The sequence below is a fragment of the Ptychodera flava genome, chromosome 2 (genome assembly GCF_041260155.1).
Source record: "Ptychodera flava strain L36383 chromosome 2, AS_Pfla_20210202, whole genome shotgun sequence".
Taxonomy (NCBI): Eukaryota; Metazoa; Hemichordata; class Enteropneusta; family Ptychoderidae; genus Ptychodera; species Ptychodera flava.
In genome coordinates, this window is record NC_091929.1 from 7,947,920 (window position 1) to 7,969,872 (window position 21,953).

Genomic DNA, 21,953 nt, shown 5'->3' on the forward strand with positions numbered 1-21,953 from the left:
GCCCTCTGTGTTCTAAGATAGTTTCGTTTGTTGTGAAGGAAATTTAGGCGATTCTTTCCAAATGTAAACTCATAATCCAATCCTCTCTCCCTTCCGGTAAAAAATTACGTGCATGCTACATTTTTCTGAATCACTACCTGCTTTTCAGATTCCAGGATGGGACGTTTGTTCCGAATAAATTTGCATATATCAAATATCCTGATCAGCGCCATCTTTACTCATTTCCGGCAAGGCTGTGAACGACCATCAGTGCGTGAATATTATTTTTGTAAATACGGGCAACTTTGGACGGTTTCCATGGCGGTTTTGTAACTTTTTGTGATTTTCTTGATATATAGTGATTTTGAGGTCTTCCAGTATGTCCAGCACACAGAATAATTCCTACAGCAAACTCCATAAGTTAGTTGTTGTTGGCGGCGGTGGTGTCGGAAAAAGTGCACTGACAATCCAGTTTATTCAGGTAAGAAGGCGGAGGCTATTTCGAAAACTACGCTTATTATGTACAGACTCTGCGAAGTTTTCCATGTAGCTGCGCACATCAAAGCACATTATGATATTTCAGTGAGTACCGTGAAAAGGCGTGGCTGTGTAATAGCTGTATCACATACTCCGAGCAAAATATTGATGTCGAACGCACTTCCGCATTGGTAGACGGGATTGCAAACCTTGGGTCCTCAGGAAGCTGGCTGTTTTAGACGTGAAAAACAGCAGGAATCAAACCATTAAAATTGGGAGAAGTTCCACGAATATCGCCGTCTTTCTATTTCATGGAAAATATGAGTACATGCCAGCAATCGCCACCTTCTGAATGGCTCAAATTTTGTTACCGATACATGAAGTTTTGCACCGGATGTTTTACAATTTCGAAGGCAGGTACAACCTCTGTACTAACGCCATTTTAAATTTGTCGTCGTACGCGACAGGCCAATGCACGGTTCGCTGTGATTTTGGCTCAGTATATTACAGCTCAGTCGGATTCTAAAGATAACTTTACATAAATCATTCGTGACCGAAAGTGATGTTAGGTATAGAGTTATGGTAGAGGCCCCATCACAGGAAACCAGTTTAAGTTCCTATCCAAATATTCTGCGTCAACTTATCTTCACTTGTGCCCTCAATAATATCCTGACGTTATCACCTCGGGTGTACTACAGTTGATAGTCCCTCAGGGGTAGAGAATTGTATCTGAAGGAAAATATTTAGCACAGCTGCAGACAGAATATACTGGTAGTACATAGACTCGGTTTGCTAGGGTAGGTCATGGTAGGGTCGAGTACCCCGATGTACCTGGTCTGTGTTTTGTGTTATTTACACATACCCACATACTGGTACACCCCCCTTCTGTTGTGGAGACAGTTGAACCTGTGAGTGCATAGACCTGTACCAGGATCCAGGAGGCTCCATGTTGTAATGATACCTGTGCATAATGAAGTAATTTGATAAATTTATTGAAGTTTTGTTGTGGTATTAATGTATTCTACCACCAAAAACATGTCCAGTATATGTATACATGGTTTAGCTTACTGTGTCGTGTATACAATGTAATACACATGGTGACACAACTGTCTCAAAAATTGATTCCAAAACACAAAAATATTCAGCAATGACTTGAGTTCAGGCTGTAGAATTTCTATATGTAATTTTGTTTAATTGGCTTCAGCAAAATATTATCTGGCACCTACATATACCTTTAGCAAAGCTGTTTCCAATTTGAGTCATAGGTATACATGAATGTTATCATGTAATGATATCTGACATGTTCCAAGGTCATTGCCCTCTATCAAAGTATGTGAGCTAAAGTTATTTCAGTGTACTTGCATAAGGCTCAAACCACGAAGGAACACCAAATTTTAAAAAAGTATTTATTATATGAAATTTGTGAAATATGACTCTACTTACATGCAAGTAAACATGAATTGTCTATATTTTTGTCAGTGTATGCCTATAGTTAAGAGGCCAGGACAAGTTTTGCTATAATAATTCTAACACCATTCAAATGTAATTTATTTTTATCCAATGCAGGAAATTTCTTGAATGTTCTGTGAGCTGTGTTGACAAGTATTGATGCATTATAGGTGGTTTCATAGCATTCAATAAAAATTTCCAAGAACTAGTTTGTCATCAATGCTCAAATCATAATTCATTTGGCTCTTGGTGTGGGATGGGATGGGGGAGGGAGGGAGTGAAAGGTGTTACAGTTCCCCAGTAATTACCTGGCTCAATTTAGTTTAATTAAGACATATTCAGTGAATCACTTTTAGTGTTTAATTTTGAGAATATGTTTCAGGGTACAATGCCCCCAAACAGAGCTTGTACCTTTAAACTCTGTTCAGTATATTTGTACAGTGTACCTCTAGAGTGTGTGCATATTAAAAATCATTGATGTCTTCAAGTTCAAGATGCAGACCTACATCACTTTCACAGATAATTTTTATTTCACTACAATTCCAGGCCTATTTGCATATATCTAATATCTGTGTTCACATCACATTGTTTTTAGTTAGCACAGATTCAGATATCCATATTGATGGAAAATGTTACTTATCAGTCAGTAATATTGGTACTGCCATACAATAATACAAGTACAGTGTTTTTGGTAAGGTTTGGAACATTGGTAAATGAGTTAGGAACCCTGGTAACATTTCTGCAGTCCCCCAATCTGATTGCATTGACATACCCAGGGGAACCCCGGTAAAATGACTGCGGAACCCCAGTATTATTTACCTGCTTATCACCGTTAGCAAAAACACTGATGTATCATGTACATCATTAGAAAATATTCATCCTCATCAGCTGTAATACATATATATATATATATATATATATATATATATATATATATATATATATATATACAAGTATATGTATGTATGTATATATATATATATATACACACATACACACATATATATATATACACATACAGTATTTATACCATGTATATATATATATATATATATATATATATATATATATATATATATATATATATATATATATATATATATATATATATATATATATATATATATGTACACACACACAGACACACAGATTGTATCGTGTTGTAAGTTCTTATATTTTGTATTTTGTAATTCTTGAGATGGAACATTAAGAAAATTTACTAGTTGCTTTGAAGGGAAATAATGAGAATCTTATCAAAATTTACAGCTATTGTGTCTTTAAGTTTAAAGGGGCAGGTTATTTATCAGCTGTATCTCAAAGCAAATTGACCGACTTGATAACAATTTCAATGGAAAACAAAGGAACTAACACCATGTAAATACCAATGCAAGAACCAGGGATTGAGGACTGCCCCTTTAAGCAGCATATCTTTTAAGATTTGTTACAGGTGTAAGGATTGTTTGTTGTCATGTACATTTTGTTACTAGGTTACTGTGCATGTAGTTGCCAGCTTTGCTAAATGGGTGTGCCCTAAAAAGTTAAATTACAACTTACTCACCCTTTGTTTCTGTCTTTCTATTTTTAAAATTTTGCCGGAAGTCTTATGAACACAGGAAGTGGACAGTTAGTGTATGTACACACTTTGAACCCACAATGGAAGTATTTCAGTATTTCAGGTAGAATGCCTCAGGGACAGATATTCGGACTCAAAAATTTCTGTAATTCTTTTCTGATCTACCACTTTTTTGGGGCTCATTTTAAAGCTTTTGGAGAAAGACAAATTTTCACAGCTTAGTGTTTTGAAAATCAAAAATATAATTCTTCCCCATAAAGTTAGCATAGGGATAGGCAAACATTTTGATTTTCTAGTATCGCAAAATGCTTGGAAATTTGTTTCTCTAGTTCCAAACTTTTCACGATGACACTTGAATTTTACTGTTGATGTGGTAAGAGAATGGTTGAAAGTTTCATTGAGGAAAGTTTGAAGAAAAGTTGTTTCACTTTCAAGGCATGTACTATCCTAAAGTGGTACACTGCACGTTAAATGCTTTTGAATTTTCAAAAATGGAATTTCTCCAGAAACTATCAAGAAAATATCTGCTTTTATTCTTGATGTCAGTGCGTTGTAAGAAGTCACTGGGTTTCTGAACCCAATCAGTCAGGTTTACCTTAATCCTCCTAATTCTCTGTAAACAAATCCTCAATCACCATTGATAACAATGGGTGTGGACCAAACCATGGTGAGGATAGAGGGTACAGTATTACCTGCCCAAAAAGAGAAAGTTGTAAAATTTTGCTGAAAACCTCCCCCAAGGAAACTTTGAACCATTCTCTCACAAAGTCAAAAACAAAACCAGGTATTACCACGCAAAGTTGAAGATTTGAGAAACAAAATGCCGCACTTAATAGTTTATTTGATATTCAAATGGGCTGCAATACCCTTCCTTAAGTAGATCTGTACATTGGTTGAGGGGGATCGAAGTTTTGATTTTCACTAACATAAAACAATACTAAAAGTTCCAATACTTCACAGGCTAGCAATGTATCCATTCAGGCAGCAGACCAACTTAGTATAATATTGTAAAAATATTAGTGAAAAAAAGGGACTCTGAGAGGCATTTCGTCATAATGAATATTTAGATTGGAAAGTATCATTGCTTTGGTTTTAGTTTTGGTTTTGTGTTTCTATTGAATAGTTCATCACACTTTTAAGTAATAGTGTTGACAAAAATTCAGCTCAGAATTCTTTCTCTCCTCTATGACATCAGCTAGAAATCATGACATTACAATACTGTCAACAAATTTTTAAAAGTGGTACAAGAAATTGTTTTGTTCTGTGTTTTGTGTGCGAAACGTTGGATCTAGTATAAACCTATGCATAAAACAGAACAATGCATGACATCCCAGTTTTCAGGGGTCACTGGAGGATATACATAAATGACTTCTTTGTTAGCTAAAATTACTATTCAAAATAAATTTTAGGAAGTAAAATTGCATTGAAATAATGTTAAAATTGTAAAAGCTGATTGTCTAGATGTACAAAGTTGACAAAGAAAAAAATGCAGAAATGCATGTGTTTCGATTTATGTACCATTGTTCTGAAATGAGAACATCAACGTTGTCTTCACATCTCACACTGTTGTGTTCACTCAAAATGCTAGCCATGGCCCAAGCTGATGCTAGTCAAGAACTGTATTCAAAGTTGTCCAAAAGTGGCACATCTAGTATCGTTGCAACCAGATGGTAAAAGATATTGAGCTGACAATGGGGTAGATATTATTACCTCATTGTTGGCTTGCTGTTTTTATTTGTGGTATTGTTTGTTGCTTCCTGTCAATATCTATGAGGTTACGTGCTAGCAAGGTGCTCTTTTTAAGGAGCGGGCATCATGATACTGTATACTGTAGCCCTTGGTAGGTTTATCTAGCCCAGTGCCATCCCAGGCCTGACTAAGTCTAGACTTGCTCCAAATCTATGGGCATATAAGCATCAAAACAGAATAAATTAAAGGAAAAAACTTTAACAGACTAATGTGTTAGTGATTAGCTGTTGTGTAGATAGTGGGGTGAACATGTCCCACATACCAGCCGGTTACTGCTGCCAAGAAAAGCCTGGCCACTAGGGGACACTCTAGACTAGGTCGGGAAGCTAACACCTGTCTGAAATGTAGTCGCTGGTCAGTCTGTCCTTGTAACTCACAAACTCTCTCAATCATGTTAGGAATTTCCAGAAATTTTCAAAGCTTTAGGCCTTTACCAAAAGCAGGATTGCCAAGTACTAGCCCATACCTAACCCTGAAAGCTAATGTACATTAAGGTGTATGCTGCAGGTGATAGCATGTGGCTGGTATTTGGTAAAAATCATTGCTTGCCCAGCTAGAAGGGTAGTATTGGTCTGTAATGCTGGCACTGGCAACATACTTAACCTTAGCAGGTTAGTGCTAGCTAAGTTCTAGCCTAGGTCAGTTTAGGCTAGTTTAGTTCAGGCCCATGGGCTAGGTTAGAGGAGTTCAGTTCCAGCCCAGTGCTAGTTTACTAGCTCAGTTCTAGACCAGGGCTAGTTTAGGCCTAATATTTCAAGCCCATGAGCTAGGTTAGAGTAGCTTCATTCTAAACCAGGCCTAGTTTAGGCTCGCTCAGTTCTAGCCATGGCTAGTTTAGGCTAGTTTATTTCAGGCCCACAGATTAGGTTAGGTGAGAGTACCTCATATCTAGGCAAGGTCTAGTGTACGCTAGCTTATTTCCAGCCCAGGGTTAAGTAAGGCTAGCTTATTTCTAGCGCAGGGCTAAGTAAGGCTAGCTTATTTCTAGCACAAGGCTAGTAAGGCTAGCTTATTTCTAGTGCAGGGCTGTGTAAGGCTAGCTTATTCTAGCGCAGGGCTAAGTAAGGCTAGCTTATTTCTAGTGCAGGGCTAGGTAAGGCTAGCCTATTTCTAGTGCAGGGCTGTGTAAGGCTAGCTTATTCTAGCGCAGGGCTAAGTAAGGCTAGCTTATTTCTAGTGCAGGGCTAAGTAAGGCTAGCTTATTTCTAGCGCAGGGCCAAGTAAGGCTACATGTAGCTTATTTTCTAGCGCAGGGCTAAGTAAGGCTAGCTTATTCTAGTGCAGGGCTAAGTAAGGCTAGCTTATTTCTAGTGCAGGGCTAGGTTAGGCAGCTCATTCTACCCCCGGGTTATTTTTAAGCCCATGGGCTAGTTTAGAGTAGCTCAGTTCCAGCCCAGGGCTAGGTTACGTTAGGTTAGGTTAGTTATAGCCCACAGCTAGCCAAGTTTGACAGTTAACTAATTTCAGTCCATACTGTATTGCCTGCATCAGACTGTCCGGTCCCTTGGAAGTCTTGGCTAGCATACCATCTCAGTGCTAACCTAGTCAGAAAGCAAATCTTGGTCTGTTACGGCAACATATTCTACAGCCATGGTGTTGTGTTTCCAAGAGGTGTTCCACCATCAGTAGAGTTCACATGCCAGCGTGATATGTGTTTCTGTTTCACAGTGATCTCTGTAGCATGTGAAATTATGATCCATGTACAATCTACAGCAAGTGAATGAACTCTCCACCAAACCATTCACTTAGGCCAAGAAAAAGAAAAAGTTTGTTTCTCATCCTCACGCTCGTCAATTCAGACCCGCCGCATCAACCTTTTTTCCACTCATGAGGAAAAAAAAATAAGTAAACGCAACAAAATAACTGACACTAACATTCCATTCAGAACTGTACACATATGCCACTGTCATATTAAACTGTCAAAACTGTGCATTGCTGCACTAAAAGTCAAACAGCAGAACTGTTGCTATACAAAAATACTACAGAAACACTGCTGTGCATTTATCTCTGCGTGCATTTCTATGTTGTTTTCATGTTTTTTGGGCGTTCTTGTTGATTGAAGAATAAAAAAAAAATTGAGAGAGAGAAAAAAAAACCCTGCGTCACCACATCATTTTTGCAGTACGTCTAGGATGAGAAACAAAGTTATTATTTTTCTTGGCCTTATATGAAATGTATAAAAATATTTGTCCAAATATATGGGAAGTCAATTCTTATATTGCTTGCGAGTGTATACAAATTTTGTTGGCCATTAGTTATACAGTTTTGGTGACGAAGGTGCAAATAAACAAGCAAACATAACATAAACAACATTGTTCAAAGTACCGAGATGCACACTTCACTTTGCATGTCTGTGTTTCCATGGTGCAGATAGAATTCCACCCCAATGTGGCGGCTGCACATGTTGAAAGTAGCACAGAAGATATTTTGAGCTTTACCAGAAGATATTGAAATGTAAAATCATCCCACATCGGCTGTTTAAATTTGAATTTAAATTAATTAAATTAAGCGGCAAAATTTTGATAGCTTTAATTTTTATTTCAAATCAATTGTTCATGGCAAACAAGCATAAATCAGTGCAGAAATTGAAAACAAGTTGACTGACCATGAGATCTGAATGAAGTCCCAAACTACAGAGGGTGAGTAAGCATGAAGCCCCATGTCACACCCATTCTTAGCCTCACTGTAATATTACCCAAAGTACATTTCATGGCCATACTCTGTGGATCCATAAAGACACTGCATTGGATGATGGGGAGAATGAATAGGCATATCATTTTGATAAAGTACCACTGTAACTCTGCCATTGTGCAGGTACTGAGAACCTTGTACATGCATGTCCTTGTCCTGTAATGCTGTCCAAATTTTACTTGACAAAAATATTCATGTCGCCAAGGTCAACATGTGAATAGATGACAGCTTTATTAGCTTTGAAACATTTGTACATATCATATAGTCAGTGGCAACTATAAAGATTTATGTTCCAGGGTTGTCACACCAAGATATTATTATAACAGAACAGATGTTTAAATCTGTCATTTCCCTGTACTCGTATGTCCAGTCCAGCTTCCTTGTTGACCCTGTTTCCCAGATATTGCAATGTGCCATTGTCTGAGTTTACCCTTCAAGACAATAAAGTGAACTTATCTTTCATAGGAAAATGTCGTTACCCTTTTGAGTTTGTACCTGTACACACTTGTAGCTATGGTTCTGTCAACATTGGCTACAACAACATATCGATCATCAATTATTTGTTTGGCAAACATGTACTTCAGTTTACTTCCTTGTATTAACAGAATATATATATAGACACATGATAGATGTACATATGCACATAAAGAGTTCACAATTGATGCAAACAAGTTTTAGAATCCAGTTTAAGCCCTGTAATTGTATCCCTTTGCATTTTACATACAAAAAATACCGTCCAATCTTCCGGGAGGTATTTTTGATATTGTCTTTGAAAAACATCACTATTTCAATCCTTTGGGTTTGTCGATTGTTCACAGTTATTGTGTACTTGCTGGTGGCAGCCACACATATATGACTTTGCAAGTCAAACATGATTTTGTTTAATTGTTAAATCCAAGTTGTCCATTGCCAAGTTTAATCCTTTTTCTCCCAAATTGTATTTAGTTAGTTGTGGTTTGTCTATGGAGCCTAGTAGAAAGAGGATTAAAAAGTTCTGTGATCACACTTTAGTAAGAATTTTTATGTAGGTCGCTTTTTGATTTCAAATAATCTTATCAAAAAGGAAATATGGCGAATGACACTTAAACAGTGCACATGTATAATAACATCTGCTATCTGTAAAAACAACCATTGTTTCCAACCATTGTTATCACTCATTAATGACAATTGGTACATTTTGTAAATCTAGATGGTATGAACAATGGTGTCAACAAATGGTATTGTTTAACTATTGTTTTTGGTTGCCCTGTTTTGTTTCCCTGTACCAAAGTACAGTACACATGTACATGAAGTGCTGAAGTAGAACCTGTCTATTGAGGACAACTTTTGGAATGGCAAATAGGTTTTCCAACTACACAGTGAGAATTCCTTGCAGTCTGTAACTCACAGTCAGAAAACATTCGCATAATTGAGAATTGACTTGACCAGTGATATCCATAACTGCCATAATGACAAGTTTCAATGTACATTTCCATGATAGTGTTAACACATCCTAATTCCTGACAGAAGATATTCTGTGGAGGCTTTCTGTACAATGATACATGTAGTTCCTCAGCCTGCTTGTGAATTGTTTTAAGTCCTGCTCTGTCCAAGTTAAAATCTTGTGGAATGTCATGGCGTCCTGAAAGGTTTCAATTCAGAGTTAAAGAGTTTTTATCACTTTTTAGTATTAAAGGACCAGGGGCTGTAACATTTGAAGAAGTTTTTTCACAGTATCGTTTGTATGTCAAGTGCAGTGTCTTGTTCACCTCCCCAAACCACATTGAGATAAACCAAGCTAAGGACATTCAGCCTGTCAACTCAGCCTGTACATACATCGACAGCTTTGTTATTGTTGACAAGTGAATTCTGGTCCTGTGTAGAGATCATATGTAAACAGTGCAATGTATGTGTTGACACTGTGTTGACAAGCTAAACAGTTAGTGTTTCAACATGCTTTTGTTAGTACAAGAACTTGAAATTGATATACAAAACAAAAATAGTGCCTCTGAAAAAAATCATCTACAGTTACAGCTACTTGCCTTTAATTAAATAAATAAATAATAGATAAATAAATAATGAATCAATAAATAAATAATTTAAAAAAGGTTTTTAATTACAAATAAATAAAAAATAAATGATAAATTGATAAATAAAAAGATAAATAAACCAATAAATTAATTGCTAGTAATGATACTAGTATGCAGGTGTACATTCAGTTGATGATTTGCATATACAAGTGTTATGTAAGTTTGCAGGTTGTATGAGTTTGTTTCGTTGTTACTTTCACCACGGTTCAACCAGGCGGGAACGATTTTTAATACATACATGTATCCTGCTAGGCAGTTTCACTTTCCCATCTACCGAGTCAGTAAAAAGCAGCATTATGTCAAAACCTTTGTGAACTTTCACCTACTTGGCGTGGTATGTTACGGCAGGTTTAGTCAGTAAAAATCATGTTTACAGTATCTAGTGGGTTTCAGGAACCTTCAAATGTTCAAATCTTTGTTAAAATGCATATGGGACATGTTAATTGTTATGTCTCATTGGCATAACGATCTTGACCTGATGGTGACATATGAACTTGGCAGGATAATAGTTAAATGAGTTGAGGAAAGGGAAGATTTAAAAAGGACTAACAAGTAACATCATGTGAACAGCGATAAAAAATAGCTTATTCAAGTACAGTACTAGGATTGAGAACTACACTGAGCTGACCCTTCACCCTTTGCTCCCTGTTTTGCTGAAAAGCTCCATATGACGTCACATGTGACCAGGAGGTGAGAGGCCTAACAGGTTAAACACCTGTGCATTTTGCTTGCTGCGCAGATGTGAAATATTTACCAATACCAGATTCCCTTATTGATAGCAGGATGCAGAATCTGATGCGAACATTGAACGAATCATGTTCAGTTAATTTAGCAGTATATTGTGTTTGCATTGTGTGATTGCTTTCCAGATAAAAGTGACCATCAACAAAGAATTTGCATATTAAAATTAACCCATGGTATACACAAATCAACATATGAATACTACCACCAAAATAAAAGTATTGGATGTATGACTTATGCCTCTATGTGAGTCAATTGAAAAGTTGACAAACAGCTTTGTTCCTCAAGTACAGTATCCATTGCATGTATAATATAGCAAGGTCATGACCTTGTTTTGCTTATCAACTCTGCATGTCACTGAAGGTGTATTGTACAACACTTAAGAACATCAGAAACTTCCACCTTTGAATATATTTGGCTTCTCCTTTATGATTTTTATTGCGATATCCTTTCATGATATCGTGTTATTGCCATGACATTGTTTTGTGATGAATATTATCAGCAACGCAAGCAACTTCCGGGTCATTTCTTCAACAATAAAATCAACAGTTAAATTTTGCCCATGTTTAGTTTTCATTTCTTGCATAATAAAATTAATTTCGAATCCAGCGAAGTTCCGGGGCAATAGCTGTAATATTTGATGTGTCACCTCTAGAAAGCAAATTATGCATTTTTCCTCATCCCAAAGTATGGTAAAATTCAAAATGTTATTTACACAAACACAATGCATTTTGTTCAATATGCAAATCTGCAATCTTATTTCCCCAGATGAATGCTATCTAGCCCCAAATACAACAACATTGGTGGAAAGCTTGGCATGAGAACATGGTTATGGGAGTAGAATTGTAAACTGTATTTCACCAAAAAAAAATTTAACAAAAGCTACGGCATATTGAGATTATAGCATTTCACTAATATGGAGTGTTTTGCATTGACACATATTTTCTCCCCTGTGACTGATTAGCATCATAGGCACCTGAAAAGAGACCAAGTATTTAAACTGCTTAAATCATTCTGTATCTGTTTAATTGAATGCAAACTGGATTTTCCATTATTTTAAGAGTCAAAGCTCAAAGAAACGGGACAAGGGACAATTTTTAAAAATGTGAGTTGTCTTTGAAAAGACTAACAGGTGCAAAGACTACTATGTGTCACTGATAATACTGGTATCATAATAAGTTGCTCAGTCATATCTTATCATTGATGTACATGTACATGTAGGAATGCAACATGATGAATATTCATGATTAATATTCAAATCTATTGTCAAAACAGGGCCTACCATTGCCTAATTTTGTGACACAATATCCAAATGTATTTATTATTGACAAAATTAATATATTTTTTTTTTTTTGGCAGGGGGGAGGGGATTAGAATAGCTGTTTGTAGCTGTCCTCCACCTAGGATTTACATGTAGATGTGTACATGTCAGCCATAGACATGTACATGTCAGCAATAGACATTTTGTATATGTCAGCCATAGAGTCTCGTGTCAGACATAGACATGTACATGTCAGCCATACACGTCAGTCATAGAGTCTCACATCAGACATAAACATGTACATGTCAGCCATAGTGTCTCATGTTAGCCATAGACATGTACATATCAGCCATAGACATTGTACACCTCATCCATATACATGTACATGTCAGCCATACACATGTACACATCGTACATCAGCCACAGTGTCTCACGTCAGCCATACATGTACACATCATCCTCACACATGTACATGTCAGCCATAGACATCTACATGTGCAGTATATTTTACTTGCTTGTGTATTTCTGTTACGATAAAAGATATTTGACAAGCATTTTAAACAAAGTGGTTGTTATTTTTATAATTTATGTTTTGTTTTCTTTCTGCTGACTACGATATGCTTAACCTTTGAAATAATAAACAATAGTGTTGTGGTGGAAAGACCTCTACAGCTCCATGGTCTGTAGATAAAATCAACAGCAGATCAACAGAACTCTCCTTCCTACACCTTCCTTGATGTGCAGCTTCAAGTACATATACCGGTATACATGTACTTCAGTGAGGGACTGTGACTAACTATGCATATGGCAAGCAAAAGTCTTTGCGGTTGACCTCAAAATGCCTTCCCTAAATGAATATTTTGAAGTGCAAAAATTCAACAGTGAAATTATGTTTAATTCTGACACAAAATTGCCATACATTGTTGGAAGTTTCAATGTGTGACCTTTTTGTTTTCGAACAACAAATATTTAAAAGTGAAATCCAGTTGAGTTTCATACATATACATAATTTTCCATGGTCACAATTCAAAAAGAAAAAACCCACTCCCAATAGGACATTGAGTTTTGTTTGTGTCACCTTGTTACAATTATCCATGGCCCTTTTTATGATTTCCTGCATAAAGCATCACTCAAATTATGCCATTGATTCATTGATATCTTGTGCCGGAAGAGGGAATTTGATAATTCCAGGAAATAAATTAACTGGAAAAAGTCATCTGTATTGCTATACAAAGAGAAATCTGTGATCTCTGAAAGTAGATCTGTTAAACACAGATGATTAATGTTCATGGTGCCCTGTGTAATGTATATTTTCATGAATACATTGTCCCAACTATACATGAATGATGATTGCGATAGCAATGAGAGAAAAATCAATTCTTTTTGCACTTTTCTGTTTTAGTCGTACTTTGTCCAAGACTACGATCCAACGATAGAAGACTCCTACACAAAGCAGTGTGTGATCGACGATGAAGTGGCCAGACTAGATAGTAAGTTTGCAGATCATTTTTAGTGAAGAGTGTGTTATTGCTGTGTTCTCGACTAGCCAAAATTCTATGCCACTGACACATGAAGTCCAGAATTTGTCTTAAGACTGTCATGTATACGTACCTGCTGTGATATTTGCCTGATTGTTTGTGTAATATTGTAGGTAACTGACTATATCAACATCAATGATTCAGGTTTTAAGATGTGCAATACTCATTCTTTCTTTCACATTCTTGAAGGAGTAGAAATGCTAACCAGACTTTAATATTCACTGCATGGATGTGAATAACTTCAAGAGAAATATTGCCGAGCAACTCTGTATCATTGACAGGATTTGAAACGGATTTTATTATTGTACAGGCATCCAATGACATATTGTGGCAAAGATATCCAGTTCATATTGACCTGATTTGAACCTAACTTAACTCGTAGTGTGCCCTGTAACCCAATGTACATCGTAACATGCCACAGACTCCATAGTCTTCTCTGTTTATTACTCAAGAGAATTGTGTGTGTTACATGTGTAAATAGAGGGCTATTCTAGGAAACTTGAAGAACTCATAAGTGCAGAAATGCTAAAACATACAGCACATTAGTAAGATTTGCATATTCATTCTTTCAACTATCAACTTTTTCATAAAAAATGAGAATGTTGCAACGAACAAATTTTTGGTAGTACTTGGATACTGGACATGTTTTAAGTTTGAAATTAATACCCATCTCTGATTCCTGTCTTTGTTTTTCTGGCAATCAGTTTTAGATACTGCTGGACAAGAAGAGTTCAGTGCCATGAGGGAGCAGTATATGAGGACGGGAGAGGGGTTTCTCCTTGTTTTCTCAGTCACAGACAAAGGAAGGTAAGTCAATTTGTCCTGTGCTCTTAACCTGTTCACCCCTAATTCCCTGTAAACAGGTCCACACTCACCATTGATAAAAATGGGTTTGGGCCATACCATGGTGGTGAAAGGGTTAAGGTAGAATGCACCTTAGGGACAGATGTTTGGACCCTCAGATTTTTGAAATACATTTTCTCTATCTACTGCTTGTAGGGATTCATTTTAAAGCTCTTGGAGTAAGTAACATTTTCACTGTCATAGTTTTTTGAAAATCAAAAATTTTTATTTTCCTCATAGAATTAACACAGGCTAGTTTTATTGGCTACAGTTTTTGATAAAATTTAGAGGCAAAATCTGAAAAAAACTTTGTCTGGAACTGGGAACTGAAAAAATGGTCTGTGTTATATTTTATGTAAAGACAACAAAAATTGACTTTTGCACTCAAAAGGTTAAAGGGACATAAGCTGTACCTTGTGGCAAGTTTTTCAGTATTCTGCTTCTGTATATCAACTACCGTGTCTGACCCTAATCCATTTGTCATGCTGAAATTTTGAGTATTCTTTTTGTCAACACAGCATGTATGTGTGTAGTGATCATTGTCTACCCGGTATTGTTTACAAATGAATTCTAGTCGGGACTGGAATACAATTTTCAACAATAACAATGGAGATTGTACTCATATACATGTAGGTTGTGTTGATATGCCAAATATTTGGCATTAAATTACAGTTTAGGGGTTCAATGCAGAAAGTGTAGGGAAACCACAAAACAAAAGTTCTGAAAAAATAGCCAAAAGATACAGCTTATGGATCTTTAAACATTTTTGCTTAGAAATCAAACTGATAGAAAAGCTGCCCTTTTATATCTTATATATCACTTAAATCATGAGAGGATGTAAAATAATTGTAAATTCATCAATCCTAAAACACATATTGCCAGTATATACATTCCACATGATTGATGTGGATTGTCATGATTGTTTTAGTTGTCTGTGTAACTATGTACACCCATATGCAATTCACACACTGTTTCTGATCCATGGATCTTTTTGCCTCCATCAGCTTTGAAGAAATTTACAAATTCCATAGGCAAATACTAAGAGTCAAAGATATGGATGAGTTTCCCATGATCCTTATCGCAAACAAAGCAGATTTAGAGCACCAAAGAATAGTAAGTGTATAACCATGTATTCTTCATTACTTGGTTTAAGATGATAGAATATCTGCACGGGGGACATGCTTTGAGCAGACTATTACGGTGTGAATTCTGGATTTTGTATAAGCAGTCTCCAATTTTACACTTTATGTGTATCTGTGCATTGGCAATCAAATTTGTTTTGCTGCAAGGTTGATAGCAGTGATAATTATGAAAGAGAAATATTGCTGAACAGAAATTACATGTGCAATGGTTGTACTCTGGAATAAAACAGGATCCATGTTGTTCTGTAGACTTAGTGCACCCACGAGATCAGGTGATACCGGTGCAAACAAACCCACGTGTACAAACGTGTATGGAAATACACACATTTCTATGCACGTTTGTGTAAGTGGATTTGTTTCTTCTGTGGTCTATTCAAGTCCGGGCTTAACCCATTACACAAGTGTTTCCTAATGCTGTGACAGTGTTTTCCGAAGGTTTGGGCATGTAGATATAGGGTTTGGGGAACCTCGGTAATATTTCTGTAGTCCTCTTATCCAGGCAAATCCAGTAACATGACTTGGAAACCTTGGTAAAATTAACCAGGGTAAAAGAATGCTGTATGATTTGAAACTTCAAAGTTTACATAACCAGAAAGACATTCAACAATCGATACAGGGAATTATCAACCGCCCAGTGTGTTTCCATGGCAGTTGAAACTCTCAATGACCCGCGTTGACCTACATTAAATTTTACATAATACTTAAAGTATGCTTTGTACTATACACATATTTACATGTAGTTCCACTGATCTGTCTTTAACGGTGTCATGTTAGTTTTTAGTATATATTTCATCAAACATGAAACTGTATCACATTAGGCCATCAAAAAGAAAAATACAAAATACAAAAACAACAGTTGCAAAGCCTTATGTAGGTGTATATGTCAGTTTAGAGTGACAAATATAGATTGTAGCCATTGCATATATTGCAATTTCATGAAATGTTTCCTTCATGTATTATATCAGTTAATGTCATATTTTCAATCTTGCCACCAGGTATCAAGAGAGGAAGGGGAGGAATTGGCCAGAAGGTTAAAAATAGAATATATAGAAGCCAGTGCTAAGAATAGAATGAATGTGGACAATAGTTTTCATCAGCTGGTTAGGATAGTTAGGTAAGTGCAGTTTCAAGTACACTGTGAACTCTGCTGATGTGTGACATTTCAGGCAAGGATAGGGAAGTCCATTTCATATAAGGTGGGCAACAGAAGAAGTATCAGGTTTAATCAAATTGTGGCGCTTAAAGGTATACTGTCACATGTTCCAATTTTGCCACAGTTACCATGGAAAGAAAAAATCTAACCAATCACAGATTTTAAGCGGGTGGCCGCTTTTTAAAAACAGCGCACAGGCATTTTGAATACCGAGGAACGCCCCTTTGACCATATATGGGCATATTTAGGTTACTGGTGAGTGTATACCTTTAACAGTTCTGATGGTGTTCACTTGACATGTGGAATGTTGATATTCATGAGAACTAGTCTGAGCACAAAAAATGTTGGCCATTATCTCGGTTCATAGGATTTGGTGACTCCTGCGGTGCATGACTTTCACTAATGCGCAAATCACACTCTCAAGAAGGGTCACAGGTTCAGTCTTGCCATTGCAAATGAAAATGTCAGTGGTCACTAGTTTGTTGTTAGATACAGCTGCCTGTTCCTGACATTAGACACTGCTGCTTGAAATGTGCACAGATTTTGTCAGTGTTGCATGCATGGAAGTTGTTGTAGCTGTCTAAGCTGTAGTTATGCCTCTTAGTATTCATCGTAACATTAGCAGTCGCCATCTAAGTTGTATTTGTATCATTCTTGCATGCATTATTTCCAAAAGGTGTAATAAGAAAATGTGGAGATATATTTATATTTGCATATTAATGAGAGAACAATGGCATTTCAAAAAGCCCTATTGACATAAACAGGTAGTCCTTCAATCCTTTCAGTACATGAAATTCTCATGTATTTTCAGCAGTTTCATACATATCTCTTATAGAAGAGTAAGAGTTCTGTATACTGAATGGCACTTTTTCATTTACTTTTGTTTACATGATTACGGCATGATTGACCCGGTGACCTTTCATGTCAATCTACAGCAATGCATGGAGTCAGTGTCTCATGTAGTGGATCCCATTTGAATCAGCCAAATAGTGTTCAGAAAGAACATGGAAAATATTTCACTTCACAAAATGGAGATTTTTTAAATTTTCTTGTTTTCTTTCCCGGACTTCTATCAGAGTAATTAACTTGCCAGGAAGTGAAAATGCTGGCATGACAAATATTCCTGAAACTGCATTCTTCTCAAAAGGAGAATAACGCTGAAAATATTTCTCAGCAGTAGAGAGAGATCTGTAGAATCTAGACAAATACAAGAGTACTGTGTGATAAGCATGAGTGGTATCCACTGTGTACCAGATGTAATCTCTCTATGTTTTGATTATGCAAATAGCGAAAAGCAAATGATTTTCAATCTTCCATTTTTCTCTCCAGGAAATTTCAATCTGAACAAAACCCTGCAAAGACGGAACCCAAAAAGAAGAAGAAGTGTACAATTCTTTAGAAGTAATGCATGATTAAGATAGTGTATATGTGTTTATAAGGTGATGGGAATACTTTAATACCTGTTGGGAGGTACTTTCTTTCTTAGCGCTAGGGGAACTTTATGCAAATTTCAGCAGTACAACCTAGGTTAGCTCATTTTAACAGACATTGTAAATAATCAAGCAAGTTAGGGAGTCTGCAATCATGTAAATCCCATCATTGAGGCTGTTGATGTGAATTTTGTCAAATTTTGCTCATATGCATTAGGATAAAAAAAGTGATTTGCGTGAAATAAACTTATGTATGTGACTTTGATCAATTGATTAGCAATATGCATGAAGGGCTAAATTTAAACTTAATTGACAAATATGGTCACAATGAAATTTGTAAGCTGTTGTAACCAATTATAATCAGGCTTTGTTGTAAAGCTCTCCTAGCATATTGAACAATTTCCGAAATCCCATGTACTTTTATTTTTGTCCCCGTGCTTTTTTGTTTATAATACTGCCCTTGTGAGGTTAAACACAGAAACACATCATTGAAAATAAACAACTAAGTCATGTCACACAAAATTCATGATCAAAAATCAAACAATCTTAATTAGTAATAGAAATTGAAGAAAATAAGTTTCAAGCCCCATTAGCTTTGTCTTTTTGTATTTACTTACCAAAAATCTTCAAAGAAATGGTTTGGATTTCTGTTATCTAAGCAATAATTAACCATTGTGGCCCATAATGGACAAAAACAAACGTTGCACAACTTACTGTACGAGGAGAAGTGGAATACATTATGGAGTGCAAAGTTTGCTTGAGTCCACTATCTATATATGAGGCGGGAGTACATTATTGCGATTATTTTAGTTTTGGCGATATCTATGAATTTGTAGATGCAGGAAGCATCTTGGGCAACAATGCTAGATAATTGGATACATTATTAGTAATAATCTGAGGGTAGTACATTGCCAAATTCACTGAATTGATAAAGCTTCAATGTAATAAGCCATATTATTTTTGAAAATATCACCGTTTTAATCCTTGTGATGGTAGCCATACTTGAGTTGCAGCTCTATTTAGTTTTTAAAATCTAATTATTGCGTTTGTTGTGAACGTTTGAAAAACGTTTCGTGGTCACATTTAGGTAAACATTTTAGCATACGTTGCTTTTGATTTCAGGGCATATTATCGAAAATTTTTTGAAAAGATGCAGTTAATAGGGCTTGAATTTTGCTGCCTGTGTACAGCTTAAACCTCACAAGCTTATGTAGACTAAACAGTGAAGATATTCTGAGTTTAAAGAGATAATGCCATTCTCACATAGAGCAAATCATGGGAATTTTTATCAGAAATCCAGTCTTCAAGTTACTTCATATGACTTTGTTGAGAATATTTCAATGAATTGAATTTTGCGAGTATTGTGAAAAAAAAGACAATATCTGCTTGTCAATAACTTTGTCCACGTTCTCATATTTTATTTATTAATGCATAACAAACTATGAACAATTCTGTATCATCCATGGTATGAATGAACATTATTATTTTGTAATGTAACATACTTCCACACGCATATAAAACCACCGTGGTATCGAAGCAGTTTCACTATTTACTGATATAATAGTTGTCTTAATGTCATACAATCTTTATACCCTTTAAAGATATAACACATGTTTTTTCAAAAAGTGTGATCAATTATATTAGAGTGTAGTTTCATAATAGATACTTTTGAGCTCTTTTGGAAATGCTTATATCAGAGATACCAAACCGTCAATAATTTTTAAAATGTAAATGTATAATTACCATAAACAGGTAAAGCACCATGATATTTTGCAGAGTTTTTAAGTCCAATCTTCCAACTGTTAGGAAAAAAACAGCAGCGTCATCGTTTCTGTGTTAACTATCCTAATATCGACTGTCTTCCGACTGAAAGATATTTTTCTCTAGTTCATTTATTTGCGGTAAGGGGGTTTTGCTTTGTTTGAAACATTTGGAGCTGAATTTTGAAAAATAATTCGATTGATATTCTGCTGTTTGTCTTCTGCCTGAATACTTCAGGATATTCAGTACATATTTTAAAATACCATGTCGTGTTTTTCTGTGAAAATCACAAAGGAAATTAAATATTTTAACATCATACACAGCAAAACATAACAAAATTCATGAAATTTATCCAGTAGGAATAAATATGTTACCATGGTAACAGCAGTGAATTTGAACTTTTTATATTTGTTTGTAATCTGAAAACAGAATTTGCATCAATTTTCCATCTAGCATTATAATTATTTAATGTGGAAATGGAAGTCAACAAATGGCAAGATACCATTTCCAAATTCCTGTACCATCAGCCTCATTTACATGAACACAAACTATCCAACCCGCAGTGGTCTGTGAAAATCATGCATATGCAAATTTTTCACACTTTGCGATTTGCTCATCCCAGTGCTCTTTATCAAAAGTCAGCCCACTTTGTCCGAACCTTACCGGACAGTTCAGTTAATTTCCAACGAGGGTTACCTTATCAGTATTATTTGCGCTTTCCTTTTGGCATATTGCATATTGTCTTGCCAAGGCATGGCAATTTCCATACATAGTGCTGATCGGTCCATTCTCACACAGTTATCATTCAATTAGATTAAAAGAGCTTACATGTACCAGTAGGCCTATGTCACATTCTTAACTGATTGCATGGTTCATGTGTAGAAGATTCAATCATTCATCCAATGATAGTGGACAGCTTTCCAGTCAAAAAGTTGGGATGCCCACAGTCATTTTTCAGTGATTGTTCCATTGTATAACCTGATATATGTATTTATCAGATGTGGTAATAGATGCATAATGTATGATATTATATCATGGAATGAACTGCATGTCAGTCCCAGTATTTCTCCTATAAAAAAGAGAGTAAAAATCAACGGTCACTGTGCAAAATTTGAGAAACTAATTAACTAATGTTTCCCCACACTTGAAATTCAAAATGGCTGCCATGAATCCTGTGTTAACTCTAAGGGTGAAATCGCATAAGATAAGTTGGTGAAAACACCTGTTACTCCATGAGCTTCAAGATGAGCCTCTACAAGTGGTAGACCAAAAGGTTTTGTGACAGTTTGAAAGTCCGAATATCTGTCCCGGAAGCGCATTCTACCTTCAGCTGTCTTCCCTTTTTCACCAATAATGCATAAATGGGAAGATAAAGTAATTTACTGCCAACTAAAAGGAGAACTGTTGCCAATATATTTTATTTAACTGGTTGGGGAAATAAAAACTGAATTACTTTTGCCAATGTCAAGGACCAGATACAAATGCATATTTTCTTGTTCATGTATCTCAAGTCAACAATTCCATTTCCAGTTTAATTCAATCAATTTGTTCATTATTCATTATCTTGTTTTTAGACGTGCAATTTGAGTCACACCCACAAGAATGTTTTACATAATATATACACTCCATACACCTCATGTTGACTTCTCTTCAATTCACAGATATATCAAAAAAGCACTTTCTGAAATGAAATCGCAATTTCCTTAGTGGGTCATCAAATGGAAAAATATGAGAGATTTCTGTCTGGGTATATTATATCCATTCATTCATCCATTCAGACGTTTTTTCACACACCTGAAAAATAAAACATACTGCAATTTTGCTATGCAGTTACCCAATACGATGAAACACTTGTAAATTATCACTCACTGCTTTTGTACCATTTCACAGGCATTGGAGTTTGACAAAAGAACAATATGCCTTTGACTTAAGATTTAATAAAGATGACATTTCATCATACAATTGCCATCAACGGGTTCATTTTTATCGAGCCAATGTCAGCGACACAGAGCTTATCTAATAGGTTGATGTCAGGTGGTGTCCGGCATCTATCAACTTTTTATGCCAAGCTTTTCTTCAAAACAGCCAGTCTGATTC

General features: G+C 35.9%; 1 protein-coding gene across 1 annotated transcript; it reads left to right on the plus strand.

The window, feature by feature from the left end:
• Positions 1 to 191: 191 nt before the first annotated feature.
• On the plus strand, positions 192 to 21,818 carry LOC139152672 (ras-related protein R-Ras2-like). The gene is made up of 6 exons (XM_070725958.1): positions 192 to 460; positions 13,392 to 13,479; positions 14,232 to 14,334; positions 15,375 to 15,483; positions 16,508 to 16,626; positions 17,995 to 21,818. The coding sequence occupies exons 1-6, from the start codon at positions 359 to 361 to the stop codon at positions 18,062 to 18,064; spliced, it is 591 nt and encodes a 196-aa protein (XP_070582059.1). The 5' UTR covers positions 192 to 358; the 3' UTR covers positions 18,065 to 21,818.
• The last annotated feature ends 135 nt before the right edge of the window (positions 21,819 to 21,953 follow it).